The sequence below is a fragment of the Passer montanus genome, unplaced genomic scaffold (genome assembly GCF_014805655.1).
Source record: "Passer montanus isolate IOZ18808 unplaced genomic scaffold, ASM1480565v1 scaffold88, whole genome shotgun sequence".
In the NCBI taxonomy this organism is placed as follows: Eukaryota; Metazoa; Chordata; class Aves; order Passeriformes; family Passeridae; genus Passer; species Passer montanus.
The window spans coordinates 599,662-615,956 of record NW_024374145.1 but is presented as its reverse complement, the minus strand read 5'-3'; the positions used below and the strand labels follow the sequence as shown (position 1 = coordinate 615,956).

The 16,295-nt window shown below is 35.9% G+C and overlaps 1 protein-coding gene across 4 annotated transcripts in view; it reads right to left on the bottom strand.

The window, feature by feature from the left end:
- Positions 1–417: 417 nt before the first annotated feature.
- PCDH10 (protocadherin 10) overlaps positions 418–16,295 on the bottom strand; it is a 41,152-nt gene continuing 25,274 nt past the window's right edge. For 2 of the 4 annotated variants that reach the window (XM_039733439.1, XM_039733440.1), the window contains exons 6-8: positions 11,213–11,308; positions 9,191–9,265; positions 418–6,907 (exon numbers count right to left, since the gene is read on the bottom strand). In XM_039733439.1, the coding sequence (XP_039589373.1) occupies positions 9,231–9,265; positions 11,213–11,308 (131 nt within the window). In that variant the 3' untranslated portion in view covers positions 418–6,907; positions 9,191–9,230. The remainder of the gene's footprint in view (positions 6,908–9,190; positions 9,266–11,212; positions 11,309–16,295) is intronic. The other 2 variants (XM_039733441.1, XM_039733442.1) reach the window with 2 other exon arrangements.

Below are 16,295 nucleotides of genomic sequence, written 5' to 3'. Positions count from 1 at the left end.
CCCATCCCCTGGAAACAGGTGTAAGAAAAATATGATACCTCCCATATATAACTCAATCATTTTATTTCAATTTAGCTGTGATCGATCTAATGTAAATGTGTACCTGGAGTGCCAAGAAAGAGACTGAGAATTATTTTTTGTTCTGGGGGTTTTGTTGCTTGTTTGTTTAATTTTCAACAGATCATTTCAGGCAGCTCAGTGAGGTTTAATTATGTTATTACAAGGTATATTGCATTTTCCCCCTAGATTATATTAATTACCTATCTTTAACTTCCAGCACAGTCTCTCTTTTCTTTCTTTGTTGACAGCCAGAATATAAATCAAACAGAGACACTCTCAAATACTGAATGGCTGTGAGCAATAAGGGCATCATTTAGCCTCATCTTCAGGGGGCTGAGAATGAGAATATTTGCTTGCATTCTTCTTATTTTTTTTTTTTTAATATAGCACAAGCCACAACAAATATATTGCTCTCATGCTGAAATCCTTCTCCTTTCGTGATATTTATGTTCCTGAACAAAACACTATTTAAGTATCAATTAATGCTGTCTGTGAGACTAGGAAGACCAGAGAATATTCTTTCTCTCCTTTTTTTTTTCTCCCACATAAGAACAGTGCCACACCACTGCTTTTCCACCAGCATCCCATAACGTTTCAGTCGTAAATTATTCTGCTACCTGGTTAGAAAAGCTGTAGTGATAGGCATGGAATTACTAGGCAATTTTGACATCAGGCTTCATCTAGGTCTTTTTTCCAGATTATTCTCAACAAATGAGAATACTCTCCCTCCACTGAGGTGAACATGCAAACCATTCAGAGGGCTGCTTTTACACTCCAAGTATGTTAGACCAGCAAAAAAACATCTTTAAGCCAAGTCTGAAAGGAGATAATGTACTTAGGATCTGTTATCTTCCAGAGGAAAACCTTCTGAAACATCCGTGAGGTTGAGGTTGATATTTTCTTTGTTTGTTTTGCGTACATTTTCAACCAACAACTAGGTCAGTGTAAGAATACTCTGTTCCAATGAATTGTTAGTTTTCTGAACTTCTGCATGACAAAAACATGAATCTGTCTTTTCAGCCTTGCATTTCTGTCTTTACCTTAATAGAATACCTAAACATTTATATCACTTAGCATCTTGTGTTATTTTGCTTTGAGATAAAATTATCAGAAATGTCTGTTTCACACTGACACATAGCCATGTCCAAAGTTTCAAATTTCCAAACTGGATTGTGCAGCTTTTTTAAAAGCAAAGCCAGTGAAGTTTCCCTTTTTCTGGTGTCAAATAATTTTATTGCAGGCTGCTCTTGCTTAAAAAATGCATAAAGAAAGAAATGAAAACTTCCTTTTGCTCTCCATATCACTGCAACTTGGGCCACTGCCTTTAATGGAATTAGGCTCTGATGCATATAAAATACAGCTCAGTTTTTCAACCTCAATGTTTGGATCCAAGACTTCTAAAACTTAAGGTTGGTTTGGTTACATTCACTTTATCACGTAGTGGTAAGACTTTGTCATAAAATACATTGCTCTCCAGGGTTAGTGCAAATCAAAGATGAATTACCCAAAATATGCTTTTAAAAGCATATGCTTCTTAAAGTTGAGCATCAGATGAACTTTAATCTTTGAAGCGTATGTATTTGAAAGCATTCTCTTTTTTTAAATGTTTGACTTCACTTTTTTTTCCATATTGTATGATATAGATCAGTATTTCAGTATATATTCACCTATTTGTCTGTGTTTCTCTTCCACAGGAATGGTAAACATCATATGAATCCTGCTTGCAATTTTTGATATCTTCTGCTTGCCTAAAGTGGTTACCATCCAGAGAACACTTTAATCAGTGCTGACACAGTGAACAAGAAAGCTTCAGCACAGCATCTTTCATCTTGACTCAGCAAGATTTCCAGCAGTTGCATTTATACAGTTTTTTGACAGGATGCTTCCTAAGTGAAGCGTTTGCCTTCTGGAGAGCTACACCCACAGAGATTTCATTTTTCTTGATGTCTGTCAATATCATGAACTTTATTAACAAATTCAAATCCAAAAACAATTTCAGTTCAAGAAATCTGTCCAAGTTAGTTCTTGCTTATTTCTTACATATGAGGATATCTACAAAAACACAGATGCTCAACAATGGATTGTAATGGCTGTGTATATTTGTTTATATATATGTATCCATTTCTAAGAGACAAAATAAAATGAAGGAGCTCTTTAAGAAGAATTTGATCTATGATTGTAGGGATCAGTGCAAAGGATTTGACTCACAGTTTCAGAATTTGTCATAGCACAATATTATAATAAAGTCCTACTGGCTGTCTTTTACATTACTGCAAACAGAATAGAAACAACTTTCTACCCTTTATAGACATCTGATGCCGATTTTTTGCAATCAAATTGCAATAACTAAATGCATATCAAAGATGTTTATTTTGGCCCCTACACCTTTGTATAGGTTTTAATTCACAAGTCCAAATGTCATAAAACTCGAGACTAGAACATGGAACAGTGGCAGGTTACGATCAGCTTTCTCCAGGTAAGACATACAAATATTTAACAGCCTTGCAAAATTGCAATTGCAGTTTATCAGCCTAGGAAGACTATCTATTTATCCACCCTTTACCCTGAGGAATGATATTACTTTAAGAAAGAACGAAAAAACAAAAACCTTCTAGGTAATATTTTGGAAGTTAAAAAAAAAAAAAAAGACGTGTGCTTGATTGTGGGTATAACACATGAAGGAGGGGCTGAATTTAATTCTTGAATGCAAAACTCCATTCTGCACTAAGGAACAAGTCTAGTTTCATAGTACCCTAACATGTGTTTCTACCCTTTTGTTCACATTTACTGATAGGAGCTGTAAGAAAAAAATCCCATGGCAACCTTCCGGAATTTTAACTATGGTTACACACACACACACACACATCTCCCCCACAACTATTTAGAGGCTATAATGCAGGAATCTTTACAAATTGTATTTATCTGTGTATTTTCATTTCACCTAATTTTGCAACAACACTAATGAAAAATTACTACACTTTGTTCCATTAATTTGAGAATATGTTCATGGAAATACCTTCCCTCAATAGGCCTGTTAGCAAAAACTTGCTTTAAAAAATTGGAATTCTATTTCAAGTAGTGAAATGTTTTAGTATTTCTAAGTTTTGGAAGAAACTAAAGTCTGATTTTGAAGAATATTAATAGGCAAGTTGCTTAAAAATCTATTGCTACATATCTAAATCAGGAATTAAAAAAAAAAAAGAAAAAGTTTCACAGACCTGATTCCATATTGTTATCTTTTATAAGACCCTGTCTTCTCTGCTTGAATTCTAATTTACTCCAAAGACAGTTATTCTCACAGGCAGCTTGTTCTATTATGCTCATAAATGGTAAATTGAAACATTAAATATTGCTTCAAATAACTAATTGAAGGATAGAACATTCTTACCCTACAACTGTGCACAGATTAACTCTTCCAAAGCTCAGCATGCCCCATTAGGAACATTACAGAACAACAGCACTGAGAGCCTCCTCTGTGCTTTTTCTCTGAGGCAAGTTTAAGTACACTTATATCATCCCTTACAGGTGTTTTTTTGCACTGCCCTTGAAAACCTACAATGACGGAGATTCCAAAACCTTCCTCATCTCAGATTTATGGGCATCAATCTTTCCCCTTAGTATCCAACCTAAATATTTCCTGATTACTTTCAGTTCACAGTTGGGTCCAACATGCAGATGAGAGTCCTTCAGTATTTGCATCACTCGTGCTCAGAGGAAGAGGCACACACACTGAGAGAGGTGTGAAGGCATTTACAGACCTGTCCCTGCAGCCAGCAGTGTGATGGAATACTTGGGAGGTGCTGAACAAGGCAATTTCAAAAGGAGGTGGCCAGCTGCCCACTAAAACAGAAACAGGACAAATTGAGCCTCTGCACTGCCCAGTTTGCCCTTCCCTTGGGACAGCAGCTGTGTACTGGGTTTTAATGTGTCCCAAGGCTTGTGACAGCAAATATTAGTGCGCCAAAACTCACAGTGAGCAAGGGAAATCAGCAGAAGCTACAGCTTCATCTCGAGAGCTCAGGATGTAATACTTCAGTTCTTCCTTTTCCTTGACACTTCTGCATCCTACTATGATTCCTTCTAGGACTCTCCCAGTGAACTCAGAAGGATTTCTGAGTATATATGGACCAATGCCAATGGTATTTAACATTAAATAAGAATAAAAAATATATTAAATCTGTATGTATATCATACTTGATGGAAAGAGTTCAGTTTTGGAAATTAATGACAGGACATGATATGGTTAATTATTTTTTTAGAAAAAAAATGGCATGCAAAATGTGAAGAGAGTTTCATTAAATAGAAACACTTTGGCTGTCCATGAAATAGAAAGTAAAACAATTTCCTTTTCCTCCCAAAGACCAAAAGACAACCATAAATTACAATATATGTCTGTATTAAAAACTTAGAAACAGGTTTCAGAATGGCAAGGACTTTCTTGCTTTAAAAGCCGAAACAAGAATCTAGCAATCTCCTTTAAATGAAATATTTTTCACAAATTCCATTGTTTTTCTTCATAAAATAAATGAAGCCTGTAGGCAACTAAACTAAAATGTCTGCTACCTAGAGCAGGAGGTAGCAGGAGGAACATTTCACTGCTGTATTTGCTCAAATCAATAGCTATTAAAGTTGTTTGGGGGATTTTTGAATTAGGTTTTGTATAACACACATTTTTAAAAGGATCTCATGAAACAATTTGTCGTTATACAAACGTGCTCGATGTGCACATTAAAGTATGAGTATATTATTTTGTTTGGAATATTAACAACAGCAGGGCCCAGTCCACTAGTTGTACAAAGAACTCGTGGAATTTGATCAGGAATGTTGAATTCCCTGTGTATATTTGGATTCACAGCAAGATGGTTTTCATGCAGGTGATTTATATACTCCTATGTAACAAAAACTGCAATTACAGAGAACAAAAAAAAAAAAAAAACCAGAACCAACAAACAAAAATAAGAAACTCAAATTCTATTATGACATGGCAGTAACCTCTCACATATTCATCCCATGGCAGCATTGGTAGGGATAAGAGAATTCCTATATAATGGCATGATCCAAATCCCACTGCAATAAATAAAACATTTTCTCTTGTTTTACTTAATATTGAATCATCAGTAAGAATTGGTTTGAATTTGGCTAGGCATTGGCTGACAACAAGGTGTGCTCTAATTTGCTTTCATTATTTGATGTATTAAGGTACAGTGAGGGAAAAAAATCACAGTACAAAAAAAAAAAAAAAGAAAAAATTTTACTAGATTTTTACATTTAGTAAATGGTACTTAAACTCCATGGACATGAAAGCAGTTTTAAACTTTACCTTTGAAATTTTACTTTTTTTCAATATTTCATAGAAAAGAAACGCTCTAAGATACTGTTTCAGACCACAGAATTATTACAGAACATAAAGTTTATATGCAAGGGCTTAATCCTTTTCCCAACAAAAATGGTGGCCAACACCATTTTAACTCCCATGGGACAGGGGTCAGCTGAGAATGTGCCATGTTCCTAATTGGAAATCTCCTTTGTGATAAAAGAGCCTGGCATATACTTTGCCTTTGTAATTTGAATTCTATCAACAACTATTCCTAGCCACAAGAGAAATATTTTTAGGCAATATATTTGTATAGTTTCACAAAACTATGTTAAAGAGAGATGTATGGGTGTTTTTGTGTGTGTGTGTATGTATTTATGTATGTATGTATACATATTTATGAGCTTGGGATGATTTTCTTAAAATACTTAACTTCACTTACATTATATCTTACATTGCAAAATGTACAGACACCCAGTGTTCTTTTTAACAACATATACAGGTGAATTTATAGAGCCTTATAAAAGATTTTGTGATTCCAAATTAAAAACCATAGAAACATAATCAAAATAATGGAGAGTGGTTTATACCTCTGATAGTACATAGCGCTCATTCGGGTAATATTGACAGCTGCATCTTTGGCATTGAAAATTCCTTACAACTTTTTAGACAAAATGTTGTTGCTTACAGCTTTTTTTTTTTTTTTTAACAACAAAAACAGGATCGACCAAAATACGAATTTTGGGGAAGTACTATTAAAGGTTTATTTTATTTTTGTTTTTAGCAAGGATAGCTTAGGAACCCTGAATTATCTTCTAGCTTCAGTGTATGGTGTAGACTGTATGAATCCATTTAAAAATCAACTAAGTTGTACCACGTTTTTCGGAAAATTATATATAATATAATATATATATATTTTATATTTATTTAGAAGCTTTGAAATAGTACAGTAAACACTTTGCAACACGGTGTATAAACTACAGAAATGTCTTCGATAATTTTGTGGGTCTTCAGATTAACAACATTTTTATGACCCACAGGTGAAAAGAACATGATCACAATCTCTCTTGTAAAGTTGGAATAGTTTGGGGAACACTTGATCACACAAAAATAATATAAAACAGTCAAGTTTAAAACAGTGATATTGCATTTATAATGCACATCTCGTTTATCTGTACGATTGGCTTTTTGTGGTGAATATAAACATCTAAAGGGCTCAGTGACATTTTGGAGAGAGAAAGATATATAGTGCTGTAAACAGGCACACACTGATCAGAGAGGCAAGATCAGTTGCCTCTGAAGTTTCTACAGTTCTACACATTTCAACTCATTTCTCAGGCCTGCTGAGAGCAATTAGGTCCTATTGTTGGCCAGGATGTCTCCAACAGCACACAAATCCTTCAGTTACACAGAACTGGATGGCCAAGATAATGAAGTTGAAAGCTGATGCTTTTTGTTGGTCGACTTTCTTTTGTGCAAATCATGCTGCTTCAGGTAAGTCCTGTAGAAGTGACTAGCATATCCTTTTCCGTGCTGCAGGAAAGAAAGAAAGACACTTCTGAGAGGAACAAAAATTAAAAATCAGTCTCCAACAGTTCTTAGGTTTAGGGTTTCTTAAGGTGTAGAGAAACAATTAAAACTTGTCACAAACTGACACTGGAAATTCCCATTATAGCAAACAGTTTAATGTTGATTCATTTTTCAGAAAAAGCCTCTTTTTGAGGCTTGATAGCCTGAATACTAAATTTCATAGGCTGTTTTATTATTCTGTCTAACTTGTCATGGCAAATATTCCAATGTGCCTGTACAGAATCAGTATAAGGATAAGGCAAATATTCAGACTTACAGGTGAAGTATTACCCAAATGTCACAGGCTAATTTTTCCCTAGTTCAGCTTGTTATTTGAAGCAAGATCTAGAATTCCCCCTAAAATTTAGAAGCTAGTTTTTCTTCTTTCAAAGTGAACCATTATCCTCATCACTAAATGACCCTTCAGTCTGGTTTGACAGATGAAAAAATGGTGCATTAGTGCTACAATTCAAATTTCAGCATTTACTGTCAGGCTGAAAATTAACTCATGTTACACAGATGAAGAAGGTCAATGCATTAGCAAAGCCATATCCTAATCCACCAGCTGCAGTAGCTGTATTACCTCAAGACACTGGCTAATTTAACTGTAATTGGGAGCAAAAGTAACAAATGATTTGTACCAGCATTTAGGAAGACCCTAAGTTAAATTCTGATCTCAGTCACACACTAAACCAAAGAACTAACTCACTTGTTCAAGTATTATAATTAGCATTAGCACCATTCTTACCTGATAAAACTCATAGTGATAAAATCAGGTGTTACCTTAGCTCCAAATCAACTAAATCCCTACCTGAAATTCAGTCTGCTTCTCTGTGTGAAGTTTTACAGCTGAAACAAAAAGGAATCTTAACTTTCAAATGAATTTTGAATCATGTACAGGTTGATGCTTGCGTGGTGACACATAAACACATCCAGTCTCCGTTCCATTTAACATAAATATATACATTAGCCATACTTATTTCCTAGATATATATTCACCAGTAAAGGCATGAAATCTGGGTACTGTACCACAGGGAAGTTAGATTATTTACAGGAAAATGTTACTGTGGGTGTTGGATGTTTGTCTAATCTAGCCTGCCTATGCTACAGGGTGCACACAGAAAAATGTGAAAAACATTTCTGCATAAGCTATCTGTTCAACATACAGAAAATTGCCAGATGTGTTGTTAAAAATAAAACATCTAATAGATGAGGTATTCAATGTTTCAGTTCTGTAGCAAATTAGTAGCAGAATTAGAAGGAATTTTTAAAAGCTTCTGCAAGATGTTTTTTAAACAATGCTTTTAAGAATAATGAGATCAGAACCTTCATGATGCAGTGAATGATCAGATTAATCCAGTATCGAGATATCTTTTAAAGTATCTTTTTTAATATTACAAGAAACAATCATTCCAATAGTAGTAGTAAAAATAACAAGGCTGATATTGGATCTTTAAAACTTTTTTCCCAAAGTTCAGTCATAATTTCAATTCTCTTGTAAGTATTTAGGCATAGTTGTTTAGATTGGTGTCTGCCACCGAGGAACTCGTGCTGCACTACAGACACAGTAGGACTTTGCTGGAAGAAAGATAAACAGAGATACAGGCGGGGTAAACACTGCTTTTATGCAGCACCACTGCACCACTCCTGTCTGACACAGTGCTTTGGTGATACTGATTTGGCACCATCTTCCAGATAATGCAGAGACTGAGTTACTGGCTGTATCTGGCCTTTTGCCATGTAAATTGATGCATTTTGAATTTTTTAATCTCCAGTTAACATGCTTATATTACAAAACAATCAAGCCCTTTTACAGCAATAACTAAATATTATGCATTAAAGTTGCAGAACTACTGCAACTCTCCCCACCTACAAAAATTTTGGTACTAAATCTTAAAATATCCTCTGCCAACACATAAAAAGCATTGGATTTTAAAGGCAAGGATTTTTGTGCTCTGTGTTTGTTTGGCTTTTTTTCTGGTTCTACAGAGAAATTTATGTGCAATCAAATCTCTCCATGTCTATACCAGTTTCCGTCTTTTTACAGATGGGGAATATAAATCAGAGAGGTTAAATGGAAAGGAGGATGGACTCAACTTAAAAAAGAGAGCAATGAAAGTTCTGACAGCTGTTTCCAGTTCTGTGTGTGTGCATGCATGTGTTCATAAATAAACTTTTAAATAACAAACACTAAGCCTCTCTGTATCACAATTTCTCCATCTGTAAAATGGGAATAATATTGCTTACCTATCTCCTAGAGGTGCAGGAAGGTTTAAATCACTATTCTTTATAATCCACTTTGAGATCCAGAGATGGCAAGTGCTATAGAAATGGAAGTATCACAGTCAGTGAAAGAGCTGGAACAAGACCACCATAATTTCTGGTGCCTAATATCTCCTCTGAGATCACAGCTCTCGCTTTCATCCCTGTTTTATCACCTGTTCTGAACTCTCAAACTAGTACACAGGGAACTTTCAAGTCTGTGTGAGTATGGGCAGTCAGAAAAAAAGGCTTTAATCACAAGCAGTTCCATAATTTTGATAATGTAATTATACTAATTGTACATATATTCCAATATTATTTGAAGTGAGCAAGATGATTAAAGATTCACAAGCATTACAATTAAAATTCTTAGGATACAGGATTTGTGCTGTATCGATCCTTCCCGGAACAACAAAGATTTTGAGCATTACAGTAAGAGTATTTAATGCATACAATTTATATGGGATAAAAAAAAAAAAAAAAAATCTGGCAAAAAATATATTAAGATTCATTTGTTGCTCAATACACCCTAATAAGCCTCCCATCCACAGTGAGCTAATTCTGTGTAGACTGATAAGAGAAGACATGTAAAGACATTAGTAGTAGTTAAACAGAAAAAAAAAATTAAAATTCTAACATAATAAACAGAAAAGAAAAAGTAAAGTATGAAGTAATTATTCCTAGCTCATGGATCAGAAATGAACAGAAAATACTGTAAAGCCCTTGTCTCTAATAAATCTTCCTTTCATCCAGTTGCAAATCATCCCGTTGCATCCAAACTTGATGTTGGATTACTACGTTATAACTGTGAGTACAGGCAGGAGCATTTCCTCTTACAGAAAAGCCTAGAAGGGATTGCCTGTGCTTGGAACACCTTCAAACTCTCCAAATCAAATTTTTCTTGTGCTTAGCAGTGGTAGCTAATCTAAAGTGGACAGAGAAAGGGCTCAGTGCTTCCCTCCACAGCTGGCAACCCAAGCAGTGAAAGAAAACCCATAATATAAACCCATCCTATACCTTTTATAATTATTGTCACTTTCCCTCTGGACTATATTTAAGGGCTCCATAAGCTCCCACTGCGTTACTTCTGCTCTGAACAGAACAACTGCTGAGTCCCACTAGAAGTGCCAACAGCCTAAAGATCCAAAGGAACTGCTAGACGATAAAATTTCCAAAGAATATAAAATACCAGGCATGCTGCTGCTGTTGCAGATATACTCCTGATCCCCCTCCACTTAGGAGAAAGATGACATAAAGCCCTTTCTTTTAAATCAAAAAACCTCTGCAACAGCAGAACAAGGGTAAAGCCACTATGTAAACTCTTATCTTGTTTCAGATCTGCATTCCTTAAGCTCAGACAATATCCAAGCAATATTTGCCTTCCCACAGGCTTTCACATAGAGGTTCTTTTGCAAGCACACAACTCACTGTCTTCTCTTGTGGGTCCCCTGTACAAATGGAGTCCTCACCACGCCACCCAGATCAAGCCTTCCCCACAGAGCACAGCAAATGATGAAGGAACACAGGATGCTGTAACTTCCTGCATTTCATTCAGAAACAGCCCAGCTATTCTGGCTTCACTTGCAGTGAGCAATCATTTTAAAAAGGAGTTAATTACCTCATAGACATTACAGGAAGGTTGGTTTTAAATCTGCATTGTTAGTTTTAACTGTCCTTTATATTTTGATGGTTTGCCTTACAGTCTACATGTTAACTGTAGCATATGAAACATGGCTCTTCACTAAGTCCATGAGCTTCACCAGAGCCAGAAAATGATAATTCTGGTGACCAACCAACCAGACTGCAACTTGCACTCGTGCCCTAAATCCACCCAAGCAAACAGAGACCAAGATCTATAAAGTGGTAGAATGCATTCTGTCAAAAATAACCTGGCTGTTCCTGTTAGCTTGGCGTTCAGCAGCTCGCATATCAGCAAGAATGTTTTTTTGGAAAGAGGTCAACAAGTGAATGGGAATGCAGAGTAAACTGCAGAGTAAACTCCCTCACCCTTCGTAGTGGTGCATCCAGGTAAAGGGTGAGACACACGGCTGGGGCTGGGGCTGGGGGATGTAGGATGGGGATTACTCTGCTGCCACCCATGTTCTGTGGATAAAAAAGCATTCCAGTCACTGCAAGTGTCAATTCAGTATATTTTGCAATCCATAAGGTCTTTTTTTTCTTTTAAAAGTGATCTATTACTTAAAGAAGTTTGCTAAAGCATTGATAAAAATCTTTTATGAATATTCCATTAATGGCATTATAAAAAGAGAGTGTCTGATCCAGGCCAATAATCTTTGGTACACAAATATAAAAATAGCATTTTACTCATATATCTTTTCCTCATGAATTAGTTTAAGGGGAATGTTTTTCCTTTTCTTTCAAGGCTTTAGTGCAGAAATTTTGTTCTTCAAATCTATATATTCTGTAGAGAACTCTTAGATAAAACATCTTGCATTCCAGATGCCCATGTTTAATTTTACACAATTAATGTGGGTTTTTAACCCTGCATTATATCAAACAGTTTGGGAGGAAAAAAAAGGAAAAAAAAAAAGAAGGAAGATAGAACATACTTACTTTTGCATTTGAAAATACAGATAAATAATTAAAAAAGACCAAATCTCCCCTAATGTCAATGAGTCTGCTGGCTTTGGTGATCACTGTCTGTGTGCTTTAGGAGTGTGTCTGAAGGGTCCTGAAGGCCACTAAAGGTGTTAGGTGACAATGAGACCACGTTCTGCCTGTCCAATTCTGGCATGACACAAGACAGGCAAGGCAGGAGAAGCTCCTGCATGTGAACCTGTCAGCTGCCCCAGGGTAGAATTTCCCCCTAACAAAAATATGGCATTCAGTATGGCTGAAATGTTCCTTCTGGCATCTGCAAAATCCAAGATATAAATATTGTTTCTAAAATAAACCGACAGCATTTGGACTGATGGGTACAATTACCCAGATTTCATGTGAAACAAGAAAACCAATTGTGAGCACCGGGTCTTCAGGCTGTGAATAAATTAGAGTAGGCCAAAATGCAAAAGTTTTTATTGCTGCACTGAAAGTTTTCTAGAAACAAGCTTGATTTTAGCTAAATAAATGATCTCCACAGGCCATTAAAATCTTTCCTTCATTCGAGAGTGTATCTTTACTTCTGCAACAAATATGATTATGCAAAGAAACCCCAGTATTTTGTTTAAAGAAAACTGTGTAACCATGTATATTGTGCTTTTCTTTCTCCTTTCATTGAGTGCATACTTTTCTACGTCTATATACATTTAAATCTGTTCAAGAAAGAAGAATTCTCAACCATGCCAGACTGACAGTGCTGGATACTGCACTGACCACAATGCATTAAACCTGACAAGCAGTGTTACAAACTCTGGGGAAAGGGGGAGAGAGGTTTGTCCTTTGCACTTAAGAACAAAACTGCCGCTTTTCAAATTTGAGCATCATGTTCTAGACCAACAACAGATTACCATTATTTTTAGAAAAACATATTTGACCAAATTGCTGATTTACACATATTTACACTTCTTTTAGCTTTGAGAAAATACATACTTAAAGGGTATTTAGGTATTTTCAATATTTGGAACATGCAACTATTTTGTTATGGCAAGTGAGATGCCTGGTACAAATGCTGACACAACATGACAGCCACTGACATAATGTTTATCTGGTGCTTATGAGTGCTCTGAGATTTATTTGCTACCTGGAATTTGCTAATCCTCTGGAAAAGAAAAAAAAAGGAGGGGAAAAAAAGAAAAAAAAAGAAAAAAAAGAAAAAAAAAAAAAGGCTTTTCAGTTCTTAAGGACAACTACCCAATTCCCAGTTCATGTAAGCAGTGACTTTAATCAACATGTGCTTTACATCAAGCACATGACTAAGAGGGATTGACTTTTGAATCAAGCCCTGGATTTTGTCATCAATGTTCTGTTGCACACAAGATACTTTCATGTGCATTTGCTTTTCTGTTCTAAATGCAGAGAATTTTTCTTTTCCACCCCCAGCAACATCCAGCAGCATTGTAGATGTCAGATTTGATTTATCTCTGGTTCTGATTATTTACTACCGAAACAATGCTTTTTAGTTACTACAACTCAGCAGACAAAAGTACTAAGCTGTATTCTATAATGTACCATAAAAACACAAAAGACCATTTTTCCCACAAGATACAGTGGGAGTAAAGCTTCTTTGTCTTTCTGTGCTATTATAACCACATTATCTACCTGAAGACACTAAAGATAATACATGACATCACCATTAAAGTCAAAGAATCATGGAATATTGAAATTTGCAAGAGTTCTCATAATTATGTACTACGTTAAGGTCTATTAAATAACCCCCAAATTACTCCTGATGTATGTCAAACTTACAGCACAGAGCATATTCTCCAAGAATACTTCCAAATTCTCTGTCAACAACTTATTCTAATTGCATACATGTTGTAGTACCAATTCACATTCTTTGTAACTCACTATAAGCTAACAATTTTGTTATGATGCTTAACAAAATTCCTATTTTATTACTTTATTATTTTTTTATAAAAATTGCTTATGTGTATGTATGCAACAGTAATTTCTTCTCCTCAAACTTTTTTTTCCCTCTGTGTGGTTTTTTATCTGTTTTTCAAAAATAACCACTTTTATTGCATTCTTACAAAGTCTGCAGTACACTTTTCTTTCAGCTGACAAGCCTGAAAATGAACATTTCAGTTTGAGGGTTAACCAATGCAGAACACATTAAAGGCCAGCTACAATGTGACTTAAAATTTTCAGAGCCCTGGGGAGAAGAGGAGGGATATGAACCATTCCTCCTAAATTGCTCATAAGTGCCTCAGTTCCCTGTAGATTCCTGGGAGAAGCAGACATGTAGATCACCATTTGGTGGCCTTCAGAGATGTCTAAATTATTCATGCAGGGTTTGGCCTGAAATAATTAAATTTACTTGTTCTTACATGAGGTAACATGCATTACATCAGCATCACACTATGAATTCCTATCCAATTTATCTTTACCATGATGTTTTTTCCAACGCTCCTCTCTCCTAGCAGGAATTAGCTGGCATTAGGACCTGACAAGTACGTTCCCACCCAATTCCTGAATGTTTTATTCTCTGTTTCTAAAGCACATTGCTTGTCATGAGCAGCACACACTCTGATTTCAGGGAGTCTTTCCCAGTTTACCAAGATAACACACTTAAGTTTATCAAAGGCTTCTCACAAGCCTTTCAAAACTTCTCTTTTTCAAAATCACATATTGGCTTGTTTCTATCCATGAATGAAGTTTGCCCGTAACCATTCTCTGTCACTTAAGACTACCAGAATGGAATGATTTATACCCACATCATTAAAATTCCTCAGCTATATCAAGCAATCTACATGGGCCACAGCATATGAAAATATTCTATCTGCTTTCATGAGTGGTCCCTGGCACCGTGTCCCAGAGTTTTTAGGGAAAAAAGCCGCTTGACACAGGCTAAAGGCAGGCCAGAGAGTGTGAGAGTACAGACCATGACCTTCCAGTGGTGGAAAGGATCCTGTTTAATTCATCAGAGTAGACATAAAGAAGCATGGAGGTACAAAGCACACAGTCCTTTATCTCAAGTGGAGCAGAAAAAAAAGTTATTACTGCATCTCATTTGTAAGGTAGAACTTCTTTAGATCTCAGTTCCTATCAATACCCACAGCTGTGTGCAGCTCTATTCCATTGTCATCTAAATTCCAATTGAGCATAGATGGATGTTAAATTAAAGCCCAAACAGTCAACTAAAAAAGTCACAAAGTGACAGAATTTTACTCTGACAAAAGATGAATTCACACTATCAGCATCTATAAAATCCCTTATGAATAAAGAAAGGTTGCATTCAAGCAGTTTCATAATGGATCTTTTTCCAGGGCTGAATGCAGCTGTGATGCTGAAGGTGAAAAAGATAAAGTCAGAAGACTCAGCTCACTTACTAAACCAGGAGTCTGTCACCCCTGTACTTCTTTGGGGGATCTTCTCTGCATCCTTTATTTTCCCTTTCTAAGCCACATTACTTCTCATTACTTCTGATGACCTGTAAAAATGTTATATAGAATAACACCCTTTACACAGATGAGATAGGTTCATGTGTATGCACAAAATGCAGATTTACTCTTACAACTCGTACAAGCATGTGATTTTCAGGCAGAATCTAGGAACCAAGTTCTGAAAATTTGCTTCTGAATGTCCACTGTATTTTTTTCAGCCAATAAAGACCATTATCCTAACAAAGAAAGAAATCAAATTACCTCAGAAGAGTTTGGATTTGCAGTGAATCCACATCATATTTAGTCCTTCCAACAAGTATTGTAGGTATTAGGTATCGAAGTTAAAAATAATATTCTTATTGTATCTCCTACGTCCTCTCCAAAAAGGTACCCAATACCTAATTTTTCACTTTTCTGACCTCACCATACTATGTTTCTAAAACAAATATATTCACAGCTACTTCCCAGCAGCAGTCATCAGACTACTAGCATGGAAATGTGGATTCTCAGTGGTTAATGCACAAATAAAGCTGTTTACAGGCTTGCCAGACAAACAGCAACACTGATCCCTACAGCGTGCTTGTCCAAACGTGATAAACAGATGCACTTCCCTATCTCACTGCTTGTTTGCTGCATTCTTTAAATGGTTTTTCCTATTTTTTCCACTTAGGTCAAGTCAAGAAAAAGTAAGAAAAAGGAAAGGAAACCCTCTAAAAATTAAAGCAGAGGAAATGACCATGGAAAATCACAGTTATTGTGTATAGCAAAAGACCCAAAGCAAGTATAATTGCCTCTGCTCTGCAGGCCAAGGAGTTCCTTGGGCAGAGGCATGCAGAGAGGAAAAGATTTGCTGTGCACAGACCCGGGATCAGGCACACACTCAATTCTCCAGCTCCTGACTGTCATAGCAAGGAGGTTTTGTACATTGAAGAACAGCATTTATTTATAATGAATAGAATTTTGCCTATCAAAAATAAATAACTTCAGTGCCTTTGAAAATTTTAACTGCAAACATCTCCATGCTTCCCAGAGGGACTCATGCCCCTAAGTGGCTAAATTATTTTTGTCATAGGATTTAAATTGATGGG